This window comes from Peromyscus eremicus, chromosome 1, assembly GCF_949786415.1.
Source record: "Peromyscus eremicus chromosome 1, PerEre_H2_v1, whole genome shotgun sequence".
Taxonomy (NCBI): Eukaryota; Metazoa; Chordata; class Mammalia; order Rodentia; family Cricetidae; genus Peromyscus; species Peromyscus eremicus.
The window spans coordinates 27,976,012-27,992,632 of record NC_081416.1 but is presented as its reverse complement, the minus strand read 5'-3'; the positions used below and the strand labels follow the sequence as shown (position 1 = coordinate 27,992,632).

At 42.2% G+C, this 16,621-nt stretch overlaps 2 protein-coding genes across 2 annotated transcripts; one reads left to right on the top strand and one right to left on the bottom strand.

Moving 5' to 3' along the window:
- The first annotated feature begins 4,028 nt into the window (after window positions 1–4,028).
- Ifit3 (interferon induced protein with tetratricopeptide repeats 3) lies at window positions 4,029–9,412 on the top strand. The gene is made up of 2 exons (XM_059247207.1): window positions 4,029–4,203; window positions 7,593–9,412. Exons 1-2 carry the CDS (start codon window positions 4,199–4,201, stop codon window positions 8,797–8,799), a joined length of 1,212 nt encoding a protein of 403 aa, XP_059103190.1. The 5' UTR covers window positions 4,029–4,198; the 3' UTR covers window positions 8,800–9,412.
- A 4,280-nt stretch (window positions 9,413–13,692) lies between these two features.
- Window positions 13,693–15,744, bottom strand: LOC131896519 (interferon-induced protein with tetratricopeptide repeats 1-like). Its single transcript, XM_059247195.1, has one exon. The coding sequence runs from the start codon at window positions 15,703–15,705 to the stop codon at window positions 14,401–14,403; it is 1,305 nt and encodes a 434-aa protein (XP_059103178.1). The 5' UTR covers window positions 15,706–15,744; the 3' UTR covers window positions 13,693–14,400.
- Window positions 15,745–16,621: the final 877 nt, after the last annotated feature.

Below are 16,621 nucleotides of genomic sequence, written 5' to 3'. Positions count from 1 at the left end.
TGGACGAATCTTTTAAATAGAAATTTCATTCCATTCCAAAGCTGGAAATCCCTGAGATCCTTGTAGACTGCAACACGATGCTATCAACTGTTTGCACAGGTGATAATCAAGAGCACTTGGAAAGCCTTTCTGCTTCCCTTTCTGCAGCCTCTGTCTTTAAATTAAATTTAGTGAGCTGGAGGGATGATTCAGAAATTAAGTGTTTACTGCTCTTTCATAGGACCCAGATTCAGTTTCCAGCTCCAAAGTAGGTGGCTCACAACCATCTGAAACTCCACCTTCAGGGAATCTGATGCTCTTTCTGTTTCTGGCCTCTGGGGATGCCCATACACTTGTGGACACACACACACACACACACACACACACACACATGCACATACATGCACATGTAATAATAAAAGTAAATTTTTAATTAAAAAATACAGTTCATTTAAATAAAAAAGAATAAAAATTAAAATTGTATATCCTCTGACTCATGACCCTCCAGTCCCTAACTCCATCACAACCTGCTTATATCCCTTCTGCTCTCTGATTCCTGAGTTCATTTTTAGATTCTGCATATACATGAAATTCTATGATATTATTTCTGTGTCCAGGCCATTTCACTTTCCATGACATCCTTCAGACCTATTCATGTTGATGAAAATCTCAGAATCTCCCCCTTTTAAAGACTGGATAGTATTTCATTGTGGGTGTATATGTGCGTGTGCTTATGCATTCCACTGTGTGTGTACGTGTGTGTGTGTGTGCTTGTATATTACATTGTGTGTGTATGAGTGTGTGTTTGTGCATTCCATTGTGTATATACATGTGTGTATATGCATATATATATATATATATATAATTTGCACTATATTTTCTTTATCTATTCATACATTGATGGATACTTAGGTTGGTTCCTGTCTTAGTTAGGGTTTTTATTGCTGTGAAGAGACACCATGCCCATGGCAACTCTTATAAAGTAAAGCATTTAATTGGGGTGGCTCACTTACAGTTTCAGAGGTTCAGTTCATTATTATCATGGCAGAGAGCATGGCACTGTGCAGGCAGACATGGTACTGGAGCTAAGAGCGCTACATCTTTTTTTTGCTGTTGTTTTGTTTTTTGTTTTTTTGAGACAGGGTTTCTCTGTGTAGTTTTGGTGCCTGTCCTGGATCTCGCTCTGTAGACCAGGCTGGCCTCGAACTCATAGAGATCCGCCTGGCTCTGCCTCCCGAGTGCTGGGATTAAAGGTGTGTGCCACTGCCGCCCGGTGAGTGCTACATCTTGCAGGGAACAGGAAATAGACTGAGACACTCAGCAGTATCCTAAGCATAGGAAACCTCAAAAGTCTTCCCCCACAATGACATATTTCTTCCAACAAGGCCATACCCACTTCAACAAAGCCACACCTCTTAATAGTGCCACTCCTTATGAGATCATGGGGGACAATTACATTCAAACTACCACATTCCCATAACCTGACTATTTTAAATACTATTACAGTGAACATGAGAGTACAGATAGCTAACTCTTCATCATGACAATTTAACTTCCTTTGACTAGAATGGCTTCCTACATGCTGGGAGGCCATGGCTTTGTGCCAGCTATCATGAAGATTATCTAGAGGTTATCTTTGGTTCATGACTTTATGCTGTGACTTTGTGCATAGAGTGATGAAAAGGCTGTTTTCCTTCATTAATATTTAGCTCAGAAGTCAGTAAGTATCAAGAGGAAGAGGATTCTTGACCCTAGGGTGCCTGATTGAGCAAGATAAATCTTTATTACATTCTGATGCTTCATTTATCTGTAGGTAATTTATTGGCTTCTTCAATTGGCCAAAACCATTTCTGAAGCAAAGCCAAGTGCTTGAAATTGTGTTTATTGTAGATGTAACCAACCTTCTTATTAAATAAGAAACACAGAACCAATGCAAAGAAGAAAGCTAAGAGGTCAGAGCTAAGAGCTAAAACCTTACCCTTCCTCCTGCAGTGGTCCTACCTCTCCGAACCAGAGCTACCCCTGTGTTAAAGTCTTTATATAGAGTTCCTGTTCTGCATTCTCATTGGTTGTAAACCCAACCACATGACTGAATCGTCACGGCCTGTCTGTATAGGCCTCCAGGTTTTCCATGATTGGTACTGAGATTAAAGGCATGTGTATCCAATAATGGCTGTATCCCTGAACACACAGAGACTTACCCAGCTCTGCCTACCAAGTGCTGAGATGACAAGCGTATGCCACCACTGCCCTGCTTTCCTATGGCTTGCTAATAGCTCTGACCCCCGGGCAACTTTATTTATTAACATACAAATAACATTTTAATACAAATAAAATATCACCATAGTTTATAGCTTAATGTTCAAGAGATGAGCCTTCTGTATCAAGATTGAAGATGTCATGAAAGTGCCTAACACATGATTATGCATCCTGTGACTCATCTTCTCTTAAACATATGGAAGTGGGTGTATAATGTGAAATCTGGGGGCTGAGAAGATGCCTAAGGTGAGGCAATATTCTCAGGAAGGCAAGAGTTCTCACAGATACCTTTGGTTTTAAATGTTTTGATTAGTTTGAAGTCAACTTTTCACTTTTACACATTTCTTAAAAGGGAGATTTTTTTTTTATTTTAGTATAATAAATTTCAATGTTTTTTCCCACTAATGGGGAAATGATTAATGACAAATAACACTGTCTAGTTACCACACGCAACTGTTACTCATACATGGCAAAATCAAGTGCACTTCTTGAGCCAGGAGCTAGGATAAAACAAGAATCAGGAAGACAGAGAATTCATCCTACAATGGTAGAAGGTATTTGTTAAGTAAGGTTCTCCATGGGTCTGGGGAGGTGTCTCAGCAGCCAAAAGGACTTGCTGCTCTTATAGAGGACATGAGTCTAGTTCTCAGCACCCAAGCTGAGCAGCTCAGCCACCTGTAACTCCAGCTCCAGGGTAAGATAGTGTTAGTTTTATGCAGCACTGTTTACCCTGTGAGGAAAAGTCACGAGGCACAACAAAACCCACTATAGAGTTTATTAGGAGAAGGGAGGAACTGGAAAGGGTGTGCTTAGGCTTATTTGAGAGATATGTGAGGAAGAGGGGGAAGGGTACATGGGATCCACCTTTTATGGACTCCCCCATGCATGTACATATGGGCCTACTTAGCTACGCCATGCATGCGCATAGATTACGTGATCACACTGCATGCAAATTATGTGACCACACAGTGCACGGACTACGTAGGAAATAAATGACTAAGTGTTTCACCAGCCATGCACAGTCATGGGAGCATGGCTACAATTCCTATCAGATATATTGTCCTCTTTTGGCCTCTGTGCATGCAGGAGAAGGAGAAAGGGAGAGAAATCAATGAATCAGTTGATCAACCAACCAACCAGTCAATCAGAATCTCTTTCATTCTGAGAAGAGGAAATAACTGAATCTATGTGCCCTTTGCCTAACTTGACCCCTTCTGTTACACAGACCTTTTTTGTACTCCTAAGCAACATCTCTAAAATCAATATGCTTACAATGTGCAAATGTTCAACATACAATTTCCTTTTAATCAAAGCAAAGAAGAAAAAGGAGGCAGATACATCCTCTTTCATTTGGTATTTTAAGGTTTCAAGTCCCACTAGATCAAAACCGGGCATTGAGTTCTAAATAACAGAACCAAACGAGATCTTTGAAATTTTTATATTTGTAGTGCCTTTGCTAAGTGAAGCCTACCAAAGCATAGGCTAAAGGCAAATGCATGGGTCAAACAGGAGTGCACTTAACCTCTTATGCCATTAATAGTAGCAAGCTGCTAAGTCAAACAACCAACCAGAATTCCACAGCTATCTAATTCATGTACATAGAAGCAATGTCTGAATTTGAACTATCGCATGGGACTCTGTTTTCACAAACACCGTGTGTAAAGCCAAGTCTGCTTTGCGCTGCTTCAGGCTGGGAAACAGGGCTGAGTCGTAGATGATCTCATCATTAAGTTTCTTTTTCCTCTCCTGGTTGATTTTAAGTCAGTTTCACTTTCCAGTTTCCTCTTCCCTTTCACAAACACAAGTCCTTAGAAACAGGAGAGCATCAGCTGGTGCTCACCACCACCCCCCATCGCCCCCTTATATAGTCCTCTGAGCTTCCACCTGTGGTGGACTGAGATTTCTGACTTGCTCAGCCCACACCCAGCTTTTCCCGGCAGCACAGAAGCAGGTCACCATCATGAGGTCAGTGAGATGTCTGGTTCTCTACTGTAAACGATAAACGAAGCTGCTCTCTGCATGGAAGTTTCTTAGGTTGCCTGGCTGCTTATAGATTCAACACACCCGAATTAGTATGGCTTTTGTTGAGGTTTTCCTTTGATTTTTATTTCTCTGTGGGCATGTGCAGGATCCTGCAGTTTCTAAAACTGCTTCCTGGATGGCACTAATTCTTGAGCTAAGAGAGAGGCTTTACAGGCACGATTAGATCCACTCAGGCTCAAAAGTTTGACTCAAAGCTGGTACTAATGGAATTGCTCTTACTAGACTTTCGACTCAAAGCTGGTACTAACGGAATTGCTCTTACTAGACTTTCCTCTTGTTTTATTCAGTGATCAGGTCACTGGGAGCTCGGTGTGTGTGTGTGTGTGTGTGTGTGTGTGTGTGTGTGTGTGTGTGTGTGTGTGTGTAGGGGTGGGGACGACAAAGGAAGCATTCCTTTCCCTGCAGGTATTATGAGAGCTGGGTTCAGTACTGCAAACTCAATTTAAGTTGCTGAAATGTTTGGTTACTTCAGGATTGAGGTAGAGAAATGATTCATACAGATGAGTGGAGGTTTTGGGTTTGTGGGGGTTTTTTTCTTTCATTTCTTATATGAAACCAAACTTCAATGTTTAAAGGTTTTTTTTTTGTTTTTTTTTTTTTGTTTTTTTTTTTAACTACTGTGAAATGCTGGTGGAAAGCAAAAGACAATTATCCCTCAAAAATATACACTCTGTCTAATTTCTAGTTATGGGAAGGAGACCAATGGTTGTCTGGAGTCGATAATGATACAGTATGGAGGTACACACAGGTATCTTTTCAGATGTCAGAAATAACTAGGAGTCTAGGTGGGTACATAGGCATAAACATATGTTGAGACTCAGAAAACTACACCCTCTAAGAAGTACATTTTATGGTAAGTAAAGAAAAGTCATAGTAAATGTGATTTTTCTTAAATGTAACTTCACCTGCTGGAGTTCTGCATTGGTAGAGCCTCAGAGGGAACTAAGAGGAAATGGTACCTTTCCCACCAAATACCTACCAGGGAAGGATTGTGGTATCAATGGCCCAGGGAAGGCAGATGCTATTAACTACTCTGAGGGAAAGAAAAAAGACAGTCATCCCTACCCTCAGCCCCAAGGGTTACAAATATTTAGAAAGGTCAGAGTTGGAATTACAGTTCCTACTACTCTGGGTTATTTCTTCCTCTATAACGGGCCTGTGAGAAGACTGGTGTGAGTTGTTAGTGTGGTTGACCAGAAGGCTAAGACCTGCCCAGAACCTTAGTGGCTAGCCCAAACAAGAGGCTTTGCTGTGTTTTGCATTTGGGTATGACTAGAGTCACCGATCTAAGCAGCTCTGAGGGGGAACCCTTTAGACTATGTTGGTCAGAGGTCTACATCATAGCATTCTGTCAGGACAGAGGCAGCTTGAGCTGCTCTTCCAGTAATGTTAAAAATCACAAAATAGTGTAAATAAAGGACCTGGAAAGGCACCTGGTACCTTCTGGGTAGACTTTGCAGAGTCTCATGAAAAGCTCTTGTTCTACCTAGTTGTGGTCTTTCAGTGTCTAGAGATTAAACGTGCAATTGTCCAAATTTCTCATAACCTGTCTCACCAATTTGTGTATTATGTCTATGTCTCTGTATTGGTTACTTTGCTTAGTATACTGTGACAAAATGCCTAATGACAGCAACTTTGGGGAGAAAGGTCCATGTTGGCTCACAGTTTGAGGGTAGGGTCTTGGCAGAGAAGTCATGGCGGCAACAGCATAAGCTGACCGCACTGTGTTCAGGAAGCAGAGATACATGAATACTCGCACCCAGCTTGCTTTCTCCTTTTGTGTTTAGTCTTGGACCCTGGCCCATCAGGGTGGTGCCTACCACACTTAGGGTGAGCTTTTGCTGCCCAGTTAAATCTTTCCAGAAACACCTTCCTTGACATACCCAAAGGTGTGTTTCTATGGTAATTATAAATCACAACAGACTGACAATAAAAATTTAGCATCACAGCATCTTTCTCCTTTGTGATTAATCCAAGGAAGGACAGAAGCAGGTGAGAGCTGAAGGCAGGGAAGGCCTTGAAGATGCATTGGTCAAGCCTCTCTAAAAGCAATCTGGCCCATGAAATCTGAGACCTAAGAGGCAGTCCCTGGGGTTCTAGTTCCACTATAGTTTCTTATATTTAAAAAGGCTAAACCAGAATTTGTGGATTGCTGTTTTGTGGTTATCTTATCAGCATCCTGACTTTTCTTTTTTTTTTTTTTTTTTTTTTTTTTTTTTTGGTTTTTCCGAGACAGGGTTTCTCTGTGTAGCTTTGCGCCTTACCTGGAACTCACTTGGTAGCCCAGGCTGGCCTCGAACTCACAGAGATCCGCCTGGCTCTGCCTCCCGAGTGCTGGGATTAAAGGCGTGCGCCACCACCGCCCGGCAGCATCCTGACTTTTCATCACCTGTGTTCATTATTAATTCTGTAACCTAAAACTCCAATATGTGATTAGATCACTTAGAACTTGAATTTACTTTTGTATTTTACTTTATCTTTTGTTGTTGTTGTTTTTGTTTTCGGTTTTGGTTTTTTTTGAGAGAGGGTCTAACTTTTGTCACCCTGGCTGGCCTCAGATTCACAGAGGTCAGTCTACTTCTTCCTCCCGAGTGCTGGGACTGAAGATGTGTACTACTACACTTGGCTTTGACATTTGCTTTATCAAAATTGGGGAGCAAGTTATCAGGACCATCCCCTTAGTGAGCTGCTAGGTACCTTCTACCCTGTAAACTAGGAGCAGAGATAAGAAGTATGACAGTCTCTCAGACTGTACTATGCTTGTGCCCTGAATCATAATTGACTTTTGTATGATTAAAGTGCAAATTGCAGAGATTTCTAAACTACTGAATGAGTAGATCTGAGATAAGGCTAAGAGGAGAGGGCCAAGGGATGGGACTATTTGAAAAGGACCAACATTTTTCATATACACACTGAAATGGGAGCATTGCTGACTTGAAGATGCAGTATTCACCGAGTCTCCCATTCCTTAAATGTAAAAAAAACGTGCCTCTTGCATCAGATTTGTGAAACTGTGCTCAGGGACAACAGGAAGGGGAGGCAGGTGGGAAGAGCGGAAAGGGTGTGGACATAAACAAATCTTGAATGTCTAGTGGGTGTTTGAGAAACTAGCAATTGCAAAGTATAGCCAGAAAGGAAATACAGCCTAGAGCGCATGGCTCATACTGTAGTCTGAGTCCAACATCCATAAGAAGATAGTTAATTTTTCAGTCTCCTGGGGCTCAGTCAAGCTAACACGTAAAATTAACCATCACGGGATACACAAGATGTGTAGGTGCTCATCATGGTGACCATGTGCGTTTTTTCCACAGTGAGGTCACCAGGAACTCTCTGGAAAACATCCTTCCGCAGCTCAAGTGCCATTTCACCTGGAACTTATTCAGGGAAGGAAGTATCTCAACTCACATGGAAGACAGAGTGTGTAACCAGATTGAATTTCTAAACTCTGAGTACAAAGCGACAATGTACAACTTGTTGGCCTATGTAAAACACCTAGATGGTGAAAACGAGGCAGCCCTGGAGTGCTTAGCTCAAGCTGAAGACTTCCTGAAGCCAAAGCTGGATGAGCAAGCAGAAATTAGATGTCTGGTCACCTGGGGAAACTATGCTTGGGTCTACTATCACATGGGCCGGCTCTCAGAAGCTCAGGCTTATGTTGACAAGGTGAGACAGGTTTGCAAGAAGTTTGCAAATCCTTACAGCATGGAATGTCCGGAACTTGACTGTGAGGAAGGATGGACGCGCCTAAAGTGTGGAAGGAACGAAAGAGCTAAAACGTGTTTCGAAAAGGCTCTAGAAGAGAAGCCTAGTGATCCAGAGTGCTCGTCTGGGCTTGCAATTGCCACGTACCGTCTAGAAGAAAAGCCGGAGAAGCAGTACCCTGTCGATGCGCTGAAGCGGGCCATGGAGCTGAATTCTAAGAACCAGTATGTCAAAGTTCTCTTGGCCCTGAAACTGCAGAGGATAAGAGAAGCAGCTGAAGGGGAGCGATTGATTGAGGATGCCCTGAGAGAAGCTCCTGATCAAACAGATGTCTTGCAAAAAGCAGCCCAGTTTTACAAGAGAAAGGGTAACCAAGACAGAGCTAACGAATTCCTTGTAAGAGCACTGGGATCCACAGCACACAACAGTTCCCTCTACTGCTTAGTCATGTGCAGTTACAGGGAAAAACTGGAACAATTGCAGAACACAGGAAATGCTGAAAGCAGTGACAGCAGGGAGAAGATGGAAGAATTGAGAAGATTAACGATGGAGTACATGCACCGGGCTCTTGAGAGGAGGCGAAGTCCTCTGAACTCCTACTCAGATCTCATCGAATCCCCGGAAGTAGAACGATGCTATCAGTTGGTCTTCAGCAAGGAGAGCCCTCGTGCTGAGGAACAACAGCTCTACCAGCGTTATTGTGACCTCCAGGAGTATCACCGGAAGTCTGAAGACCTGGCTGCCCTGAAGGTTTTACTGCAGTTTCACAGAAACGAAAAATCCCTTAAGAAGGAAGAGCTAAAACAGCAAGCATAGGCCGCAGACGAAAGCCTGTAGCAGCAAAATGTGCCGGATTCTTGGCATCTCCGGGGAATAAATCAGAAGCTGGGTGGGGGGACACTCTTTAGGGGCACAGGCAGCCTTTTCTAGACAGCATCTGAGCCTGAGGACAACAGGAAGTGTGCCAGTGTGCAGGCGCTCAGCTCTGCACTGTGAGAGAAGTGAGCCGTGGAGTGGTACCGACCGGGTGTGGAGGTGCAGGAGCCCTCCCGTCAAGTGTTGCTGAGCAGGCCGCTCTTGCTGAATTGCTTTAACAAACACTTTAAAGAGCTGCTTTCTCTTCCCGATTCCCCGTCCATTCCAGCTCTATAATTTCCCAGTCAGCAGGTTTTATCACTAATCACCCAGGGAAACTGGACTCCAGGCTCACACACCACTTTTTGATCACTATTTTTGCTCTGTAATATATGCAAATTTAGTCTTATTTCTTCATTCCAGTTGAGTGCAGCAATCTAAGCCTGAAGGATTAGCTTTTGCCTAACCTTATTCTTTTATTCCACCACGTGTTTGTGTGTATTCCTGACAATGATTCTATGGTGAACATGTATGACAAACTGAAATGCATTTATAATAAATCTAAAAGTTTCAACTCAGAATGCAGATAATTGTGTGTGTGTGTGTGTGTGTGTGTGTGTGTGTGTGTGTGTGTATTACGGTATGGGACAGGGAACTAAGACAATACTATTAAATCTCGAAGTTTCTTCTGCTAGGACTGGGGGTGGCTTCTGAGGAGCAGATAGCAGTTATTAAAGAAAAAGAGAGGACAAGAAGTTGGGAGAGGAGCATGTTGGGGTGTACTAAGGATATTGACAGGGAGGTGGTGGGGATAGATATGATCAAAATATATTATATACATGTATGGAATTTTGAAGAGTTTTTAAAGATTTCTCTTCCACTAGGATGATGGAAAATTATGAACGCATAACATACTTTCCAAAGCACATCTATTTGAATCTCTCTCTCCGTGCTAAGCCAATCCAGCTGTTACCTATATCTAGGAACTGCTACTCTTCTTCTAGTCCACAGATCCAGCTGAGGTCTGTGCACAATTAGCAGCTGTTTCTTTGGCCATATTTTCGGGGGCCCAGAGAGACCCGAGCAAATGCCCTCTCATGAGTGTGTGAGGATACTGGTACTAGAGCAGCCTAAGGACAGAGTCCATCCGGGGTGGCAATGGCCCATTCAAACTTGTCAGCATCTGGCACTGAGAGCTTCATTTCACTCAGCCATCAGAAGAGTCTTCCAACTCTGCATGCTGTTCCTTTGCAGACTGTATTGTTGCTGTTGTTTTCAGACAGGGTTTCCCTGTGTAGCCCACGTTGGCCTGGAATTCACTGTGTAGCCCAAGCTTGTCTCAAATTCACAGTTCTCTGTCTTCACCCTCCCTGCTTCTTGGATTTCAGGTGTGGGGCCCCATGCACAGCTCTGGGGTCTCTTTTTAATTTATTTATGAGTATAATTCATAGCCACAGGTTATACATTTAAAAAGCAATAACATATAAATAAGATTAGTATTTGAATAAATTTCTTTCCCCTAAATGAGGAACCAAATTCCAGAAAAAAAAAATATTTGAATAAATTCTAAGATGATTTTCTAGTTAGTTTAGTAACTGGAAAACATGTTAGGAGGTATGCAAGTGGTGGGGATGCCATGATAATATACAATTCTCTCTCTCTGAATTTAGAATTGTGCAAACCCCCCACATCAAGCAGCCTTCTGATAGACTCAAAATACACTAATCAAAAACTTGATCCTTCTAGGTATTTTGAGACTTAGGAAATTCTATATTTAAGAAGCAATCAGCCAGGTGTGATAACACACTTCTGTAGCCCCTGGAAGATGGAAGCTTCTAGGATAGCCTAGACTGCATGGCATATCTTAGGCCAGCCTGAACAATACAGCAAGACCCTGTCTTAAAAAATATTACTTACAGAAAGATGACAATGAAATACATGAAGAGGATGACAATTAACAATACTGAAAATCATTGAAAGAGTAGATTTTGAGAGTTATTACTATAAAAAAGTAAGTACTCCAGGTGATTCATGTTAATGGATTGATACAGCCGTTCCATAACTTATATGTATAGCAAAATATCATGTTACAGCATAGATATCTACTTTTAATTGCAAAGTCAATAATTTCATATTTAAAACAAGAGGCTAATATAAGGGACAATAACATAATGAATAAATTTACTCAGTTGCCAAGGATTCCTTTGTCAAGTATTCCCATCTGCCATCATTTACTTAATAATTCTACTGAAATGCTATATAAAATGGCACATGTCACTCAGAAATACAACAGATCATCAGTCTGAGATATTATAAAGTGAGCGTAGGGAAATTAAAACTACCACAACATACGAGTTCCGTGGGATAATGCTTTTGTACACTGGTTTAATAAAATGCTGATTGGCCAGTAGCCAGACAGGAAGTATAGGCAGGGCAAGCAGACAAGGAGAATTCTGGGAAGAGGAAGGCTGAGTTAGAAGTTGCCAGCCAGACACAGAGGAAGCAAGATGACAAGGCAGAACTTAGAAAAGGTACCAAGCCTCATGGCTAAACATAAATAAGAATTATGGGCTAATTTAAGTGTAAGAGCTAGTCAGTAATAAGCCTGAGCGAATGGCCAAGTAGTTATAAAAATAATAAGCCTCTGTGTGATTATTTTATAAAGCGCTGTGGGACTGTGGGTGAGAGATTTGTCCTGACCACAGGCCAGGTAGGACACAGAAAAACTTCCAGTTACAAACAAGGCATAGGAGTGTATATGAAAAGGATTGTGCTGTCTCAATTGTTAACTAGTAACAGCTGTTACTAGCTCCTAAACTTTTCTCATTGAAGAATACTAGAAGCCACTTAAAAAGAAGCATGGTTTTAGAAGGTGAGATTGCACATCTGAGAGTATAGGGCTCAATGTACTGTCATCTATAGTTTCTTTCTTAGTATGACATTCCTGTAGCTGAAGAAGACACAGCAGTAATTGTCATGTCCCCACAATACATTTGGGCAGAGGGAAATAAAAGTATAATCTATCAGTTATCTACCAATATATAGCAAACTATCTCACATCTGTAGCATATAATAAGAGCCATTTTGTTTGCTTAGAACTGAACTAAAAAGATAGCAGAGTTCAGCTTGAGAGTTCTTTCACCAGTTTTTCTGGGAGTCTCTTTTTTGTAAGGTCTCTCTTGCTCTGTCTGTCTCCCTCCTTCCCTCCTTCCCTCATCACTCGTGTGTGTGTGTGTGTGTGTGTGTGTGTGTGTGTGTGTGTGTGTGTGTGTCTGTATGTCTGTGTGTGTGTGTCCACATGTGTATGTGGTGTGTGTGCTCAATCTGTATAATGTTACTTACATGTATATGTTTTCAGGGTTAACCATTGGTATTGGATAACTAATTGGTGTGCTCTTCCTGGGGAAGACTATTTCTCCCATCCCAATACTCCTTAGTTGCCTATAGTTTTTTGCATAGGGTTGAGACATCCTAAGCTTTCCCACTTCCACTTTAGCATGTCTACTGGTGTCCTCCTTATTCAGGTCATGTTTAGACTGCTATGTTCGGGAGACTCTATAGCCATAGTGCCTCTGACATTTATAGCAGACACAATCTCACACCAAACTTCCTGTTCCTTTGGCTTTTCAATGTTTTTCCCACCCTCTCTTCTGCAATGGCCCCTGAGCCTCAGGTTCAGGAGTTGTGATATAGAAGTATATGTTGGGACTTGGCTTCCTAACTCTGCATTTTGATTGATTGTGGTTTTCTATAATGGTCTCTGTCTGTGACGAAGAGAATTTTCTTGATGAGGTATAAATACTGCACTCATCTGTGGGTATAGGACAATGTTTTAGGGATTATGCTGGTTTAGTAAAGTGGCAGTTGTAGGCTCTCTTCTAAGATCCACGACTTTACCAGTCCTAGGCAGTTGGCTTGGTTTCCAGAACCAAGCATGATTTCCCTCTTGTTGAGCAAGTCTTCAGTCTAATTAGAGAACTATTGGTTACCATCAAGGTATATGTGTCACTATTACATTCTTAGGACTATCCTAGTACTGTTCTGATTGTTATTGTGGTTTGTAAGTATCATAGCTTGGTAGTACTATTGGTTGCTTCCCTCCTTTGGAAGCTTGCATGGCACCTTCTGATACTACGACAGCCCGTCCGCAGATAGGAGGCTTTAAGGGCAGATCTACCTGGGGTCTGCTGGGCCCTAAGTCCAAAGTGCATAGTGTCTTCAGCAATATAGATTTACCTTTCACCTTCAGGGGGCAACCAAGAGCAGCAGCAATAGCCCTATAGTGTTTTGGAAGTCTTTTAGACAACTCTGACCAGCAACTCAAAAGGGGGTTTCTCATGTCTGGTATTGGGATTTTTGTTAGTCTATGGCTCTTGCAGGGGGCTGCGGGGGAGGGGGGGGAAACGGGACATCAGCCCAAATGGGAAATTTTCATTTAAATTCTACAGGTTACATTGATTTACATGTACTATAGGCATTGTAGGCAGATAGTTAATAGCATGATTCTTTATGAGTTTTTTAGACATTCTCCTGATATTTTGCCCTCCTTCCCCCAGGTATTCTTTAAGATTCGATAGTATCTATATTCCCGAGGCCTCTTTGCTTTGTCCCTTTTAACCCTGTGTAGGTTGGTTCTGCTGTGTTCTGATTCCATACAAACATAGAATGTGGATTTCACAAACAAAATACACTCAAAATTCTGTGATATTCGCAGATTTTTATTGAATACTATAGGGTTAGAAAAATAGCAAGATAATATCACACAACTCTCAATAATCTAAGCAGTGTCATAAAATTACTTATGTCATTTTTAGTTTGCACATTGCAAAGAGGCCACCCCTTTACTCTGTCTTCCCAGAATACTTTGAAAGTCTTCTTAGCTGTAATTAAATGTCAGTGTATTTGGAACACATACATCCAACACAATTGTCTGAGGTCAGAAACTTGATATAAAAAGTTGCATTGATTATAAAGTTGAGCTCATTGACCAGCAGGCTATGGCTATAGTAGGGCCTGTGGGGATGGAACTATGGACTGGAATACTGTAGGGGAATCCTGAATGCCTCTCCTTTTTAGTGCTCATCCTTGCTCATTTAATTTGCTCTCACATATTGCTGAAGGTCAGAGACTCCTGAAGCATGAAAAAATAAGTCTTCTTTGGTGAAGTGTCCTTTGATCAGGGTCCTAGAAGACGGAGGGAGTGGGTCATGCACTCCAAAGGCACTCATAAGGAAAATGGTTCTTGTGGGTTCTGCACCTCACAGGTGTCCAGAAGAGCAGGAAGCAACCATGGTCAATGAACACAGCAAAGCATGAAAGGAGAATGAATGCTCCTGTCACAGACACACATATTCAAGAAACAAAAAACAACAACAAAAAACCCCTACCAAACAAACAAACAAACTACAAAACAAAAAAACAGGGCTATAGAAAGCCGGAAAACAGAGGGAGTCATCTTCAACTTGCTTCATCAGGTTCCACATAATTAAAGTAACAACTCCAAAAGAAGAGTAGAATAATGAGCCATGGGAATGCTTTATATGCCACTTGGTGAGCTGTGCTTCAAAACTCGGGGTTCAATGCTTCAGTGAGTCTCAGGGCCCTCTCATAGCATCGCAGAGCCTCACTCATGTCCCCTCTCAGTCTGTAGACAAACCCAAGGAGGCTGATGCTTTCCACAACACGAACATTCTGGCGAATGCGTCTTTCAGCCAGCTTCTGCAAAGCCTCCAGAAGCTTGTCTCTGACATAGGAAGAAGTTACTCCTATTTTCAGGCCCTTTATATAATGGGTGATCGCTTTGTCTTCTGACCTCCTATGAAATTGTTGGAAACGGCCATAGCGGAGATGAATGTCTTGCTGTACAGCAGCATCAAGGTTCCTCATGCTCAACACTTTCTGAAAATTGTCTTCAGCTTCTCCAAATTGGCCAGTTTCTATGTACATTTCAGCCAGATTCACGTAGGCTATCTCAAATGTGGGTTTCAGTTCTAAAGTCTTTTGAAAATGCAACATAGCCAAACGGGTGGATTGGTCTGCTCTTTCTCTGTCCTGACCTCTAGGTTGCATGTGTGTAGCTTCCTTTATTTTGAACAGTTGTCTCTTGTAGCAAAGTCCAATCTGATGATGCAAGAAGGCAGAGGAAGGTTTTGCCTGCAAGGCTATAGCAAGGAAGTGGAGCGCTTTCTCCAGAAAACCTTCCTTTCGGTAAAATTTGGCCATATATCCGAAGACATAGGTCTGGGAGGAGATGTTAGCCTGAGCTTCTTCAATGTACGTTCTTGCTTCAGCATGTTTTCCCAAGTCCTGAAGCTTTAGGGCAAGGAGAACCTTAATGTATGGATCATCTGGATTTAACCTGACAGCCTTCCTTAGGGGTTCCAGAGAAAAAACATTGTCACTGAAATCCTGGCGATAGGCTACAATAGCATAGCCAATGTTGTATTCAGGGTTTTCAGGCTCCACTTCCAGAGCCTTTGCAAAGCAGGCCATGGCTCGTTTATAATTCTGTCTTCCACACTTCAGCAAGGCCCAGCCTTGCTCACAGTCTATCTCAGGACACTCCATACTATAGCGGAAGGGACTGCCCAATTCCTTGCAAGTGTTCTCTACCTTGTCCAGGTAGGTCTGGGCTTCTGCCAAGCTGCTCATGTGGTAATGCACCCAGGCACAGTTGCCCCAGGTCACCAGGCTTCTCTTGTCCAACTGCTCTCCCTGGATCAAAGATTCTGCTGCTTTCAAGCTGTGCAGGGCTTCCTTATGCTGGCCTTTCAGGTGTCTCACATAGGCCAGGAGGTTGAGCATCCCCATGCTGTGGTTGGTGTCAGGGATCTCAGTATCAAAGATTCTCTTTTCCAAGTCAGGCATGTCCACATCTTCTACAACCAGCTCCCAGGTAAAGTGACATCTCAGCTGAACCAGGCTATCTCGTATGAGATTTCTATGAGATTCTTCACTGTAAAAACAGACCCCAGTTACTGACACCTTTTACACACTCTATGTACTGGAAATCAAACCAGTATTTTAAGTCACTAAACACCCACCTTCCCAATATCCCTGCTGCCAGTATTTATTCCTTCCCTGTATTTATCTCTCTTACATAACAATTTGAAAAATTCAGCTCACTTAATGATTCTAGTGCTTGGTTACAAAAGATCTACAATTCAATCAAAATAATAATTTCTTTAATATCAGTAGAATTTAACTCCTGTGTTGGTTAGTTTTATGCCATCTTGACACAAAAACTAGAGTCATTAAGAAAGGGGGGTCCTCCACTGAGAAAATGCTTCTGTTAAGACTGGCCAAGTAGGCAAGCCTGTGAGGCACTTTATTAGTTGGTGATTGATGTGGGAGGGACCAGCCTATTATGGGTAGTGCCATCCCTGGGCATACAGTCCCGAGTTATATATAAGCAATCAGACTGAGCAAGCCATGAAGGGCAAGCCTGTAAGCAGCACTCCTCCATGCTTCAGTTCCTGCCTCCAAGTTCCTACCTTGATTTCTCCCTCTGACTTACCCTCATGATGGACTACAACTGTAAAATGAAATAAACTCTTTCCCCACTACCAAGTTGGCTTTTTCTTTGCCATAGTCTTTATCACAGCAATAGAAACCCTAACTAAGACACCTATGATACCTAAGGATTAGAGACTATCAAGAAAGAGTGATCTGAAAGATTGTAAGAGCCAGAGGACCAGGAGGCCCGCTGTGAGAGGGGATCTTCTAGTTTTAACAAGGATGCTATGCCCATGCAATCTTGCACAAACAATATGCTTGCATAAAC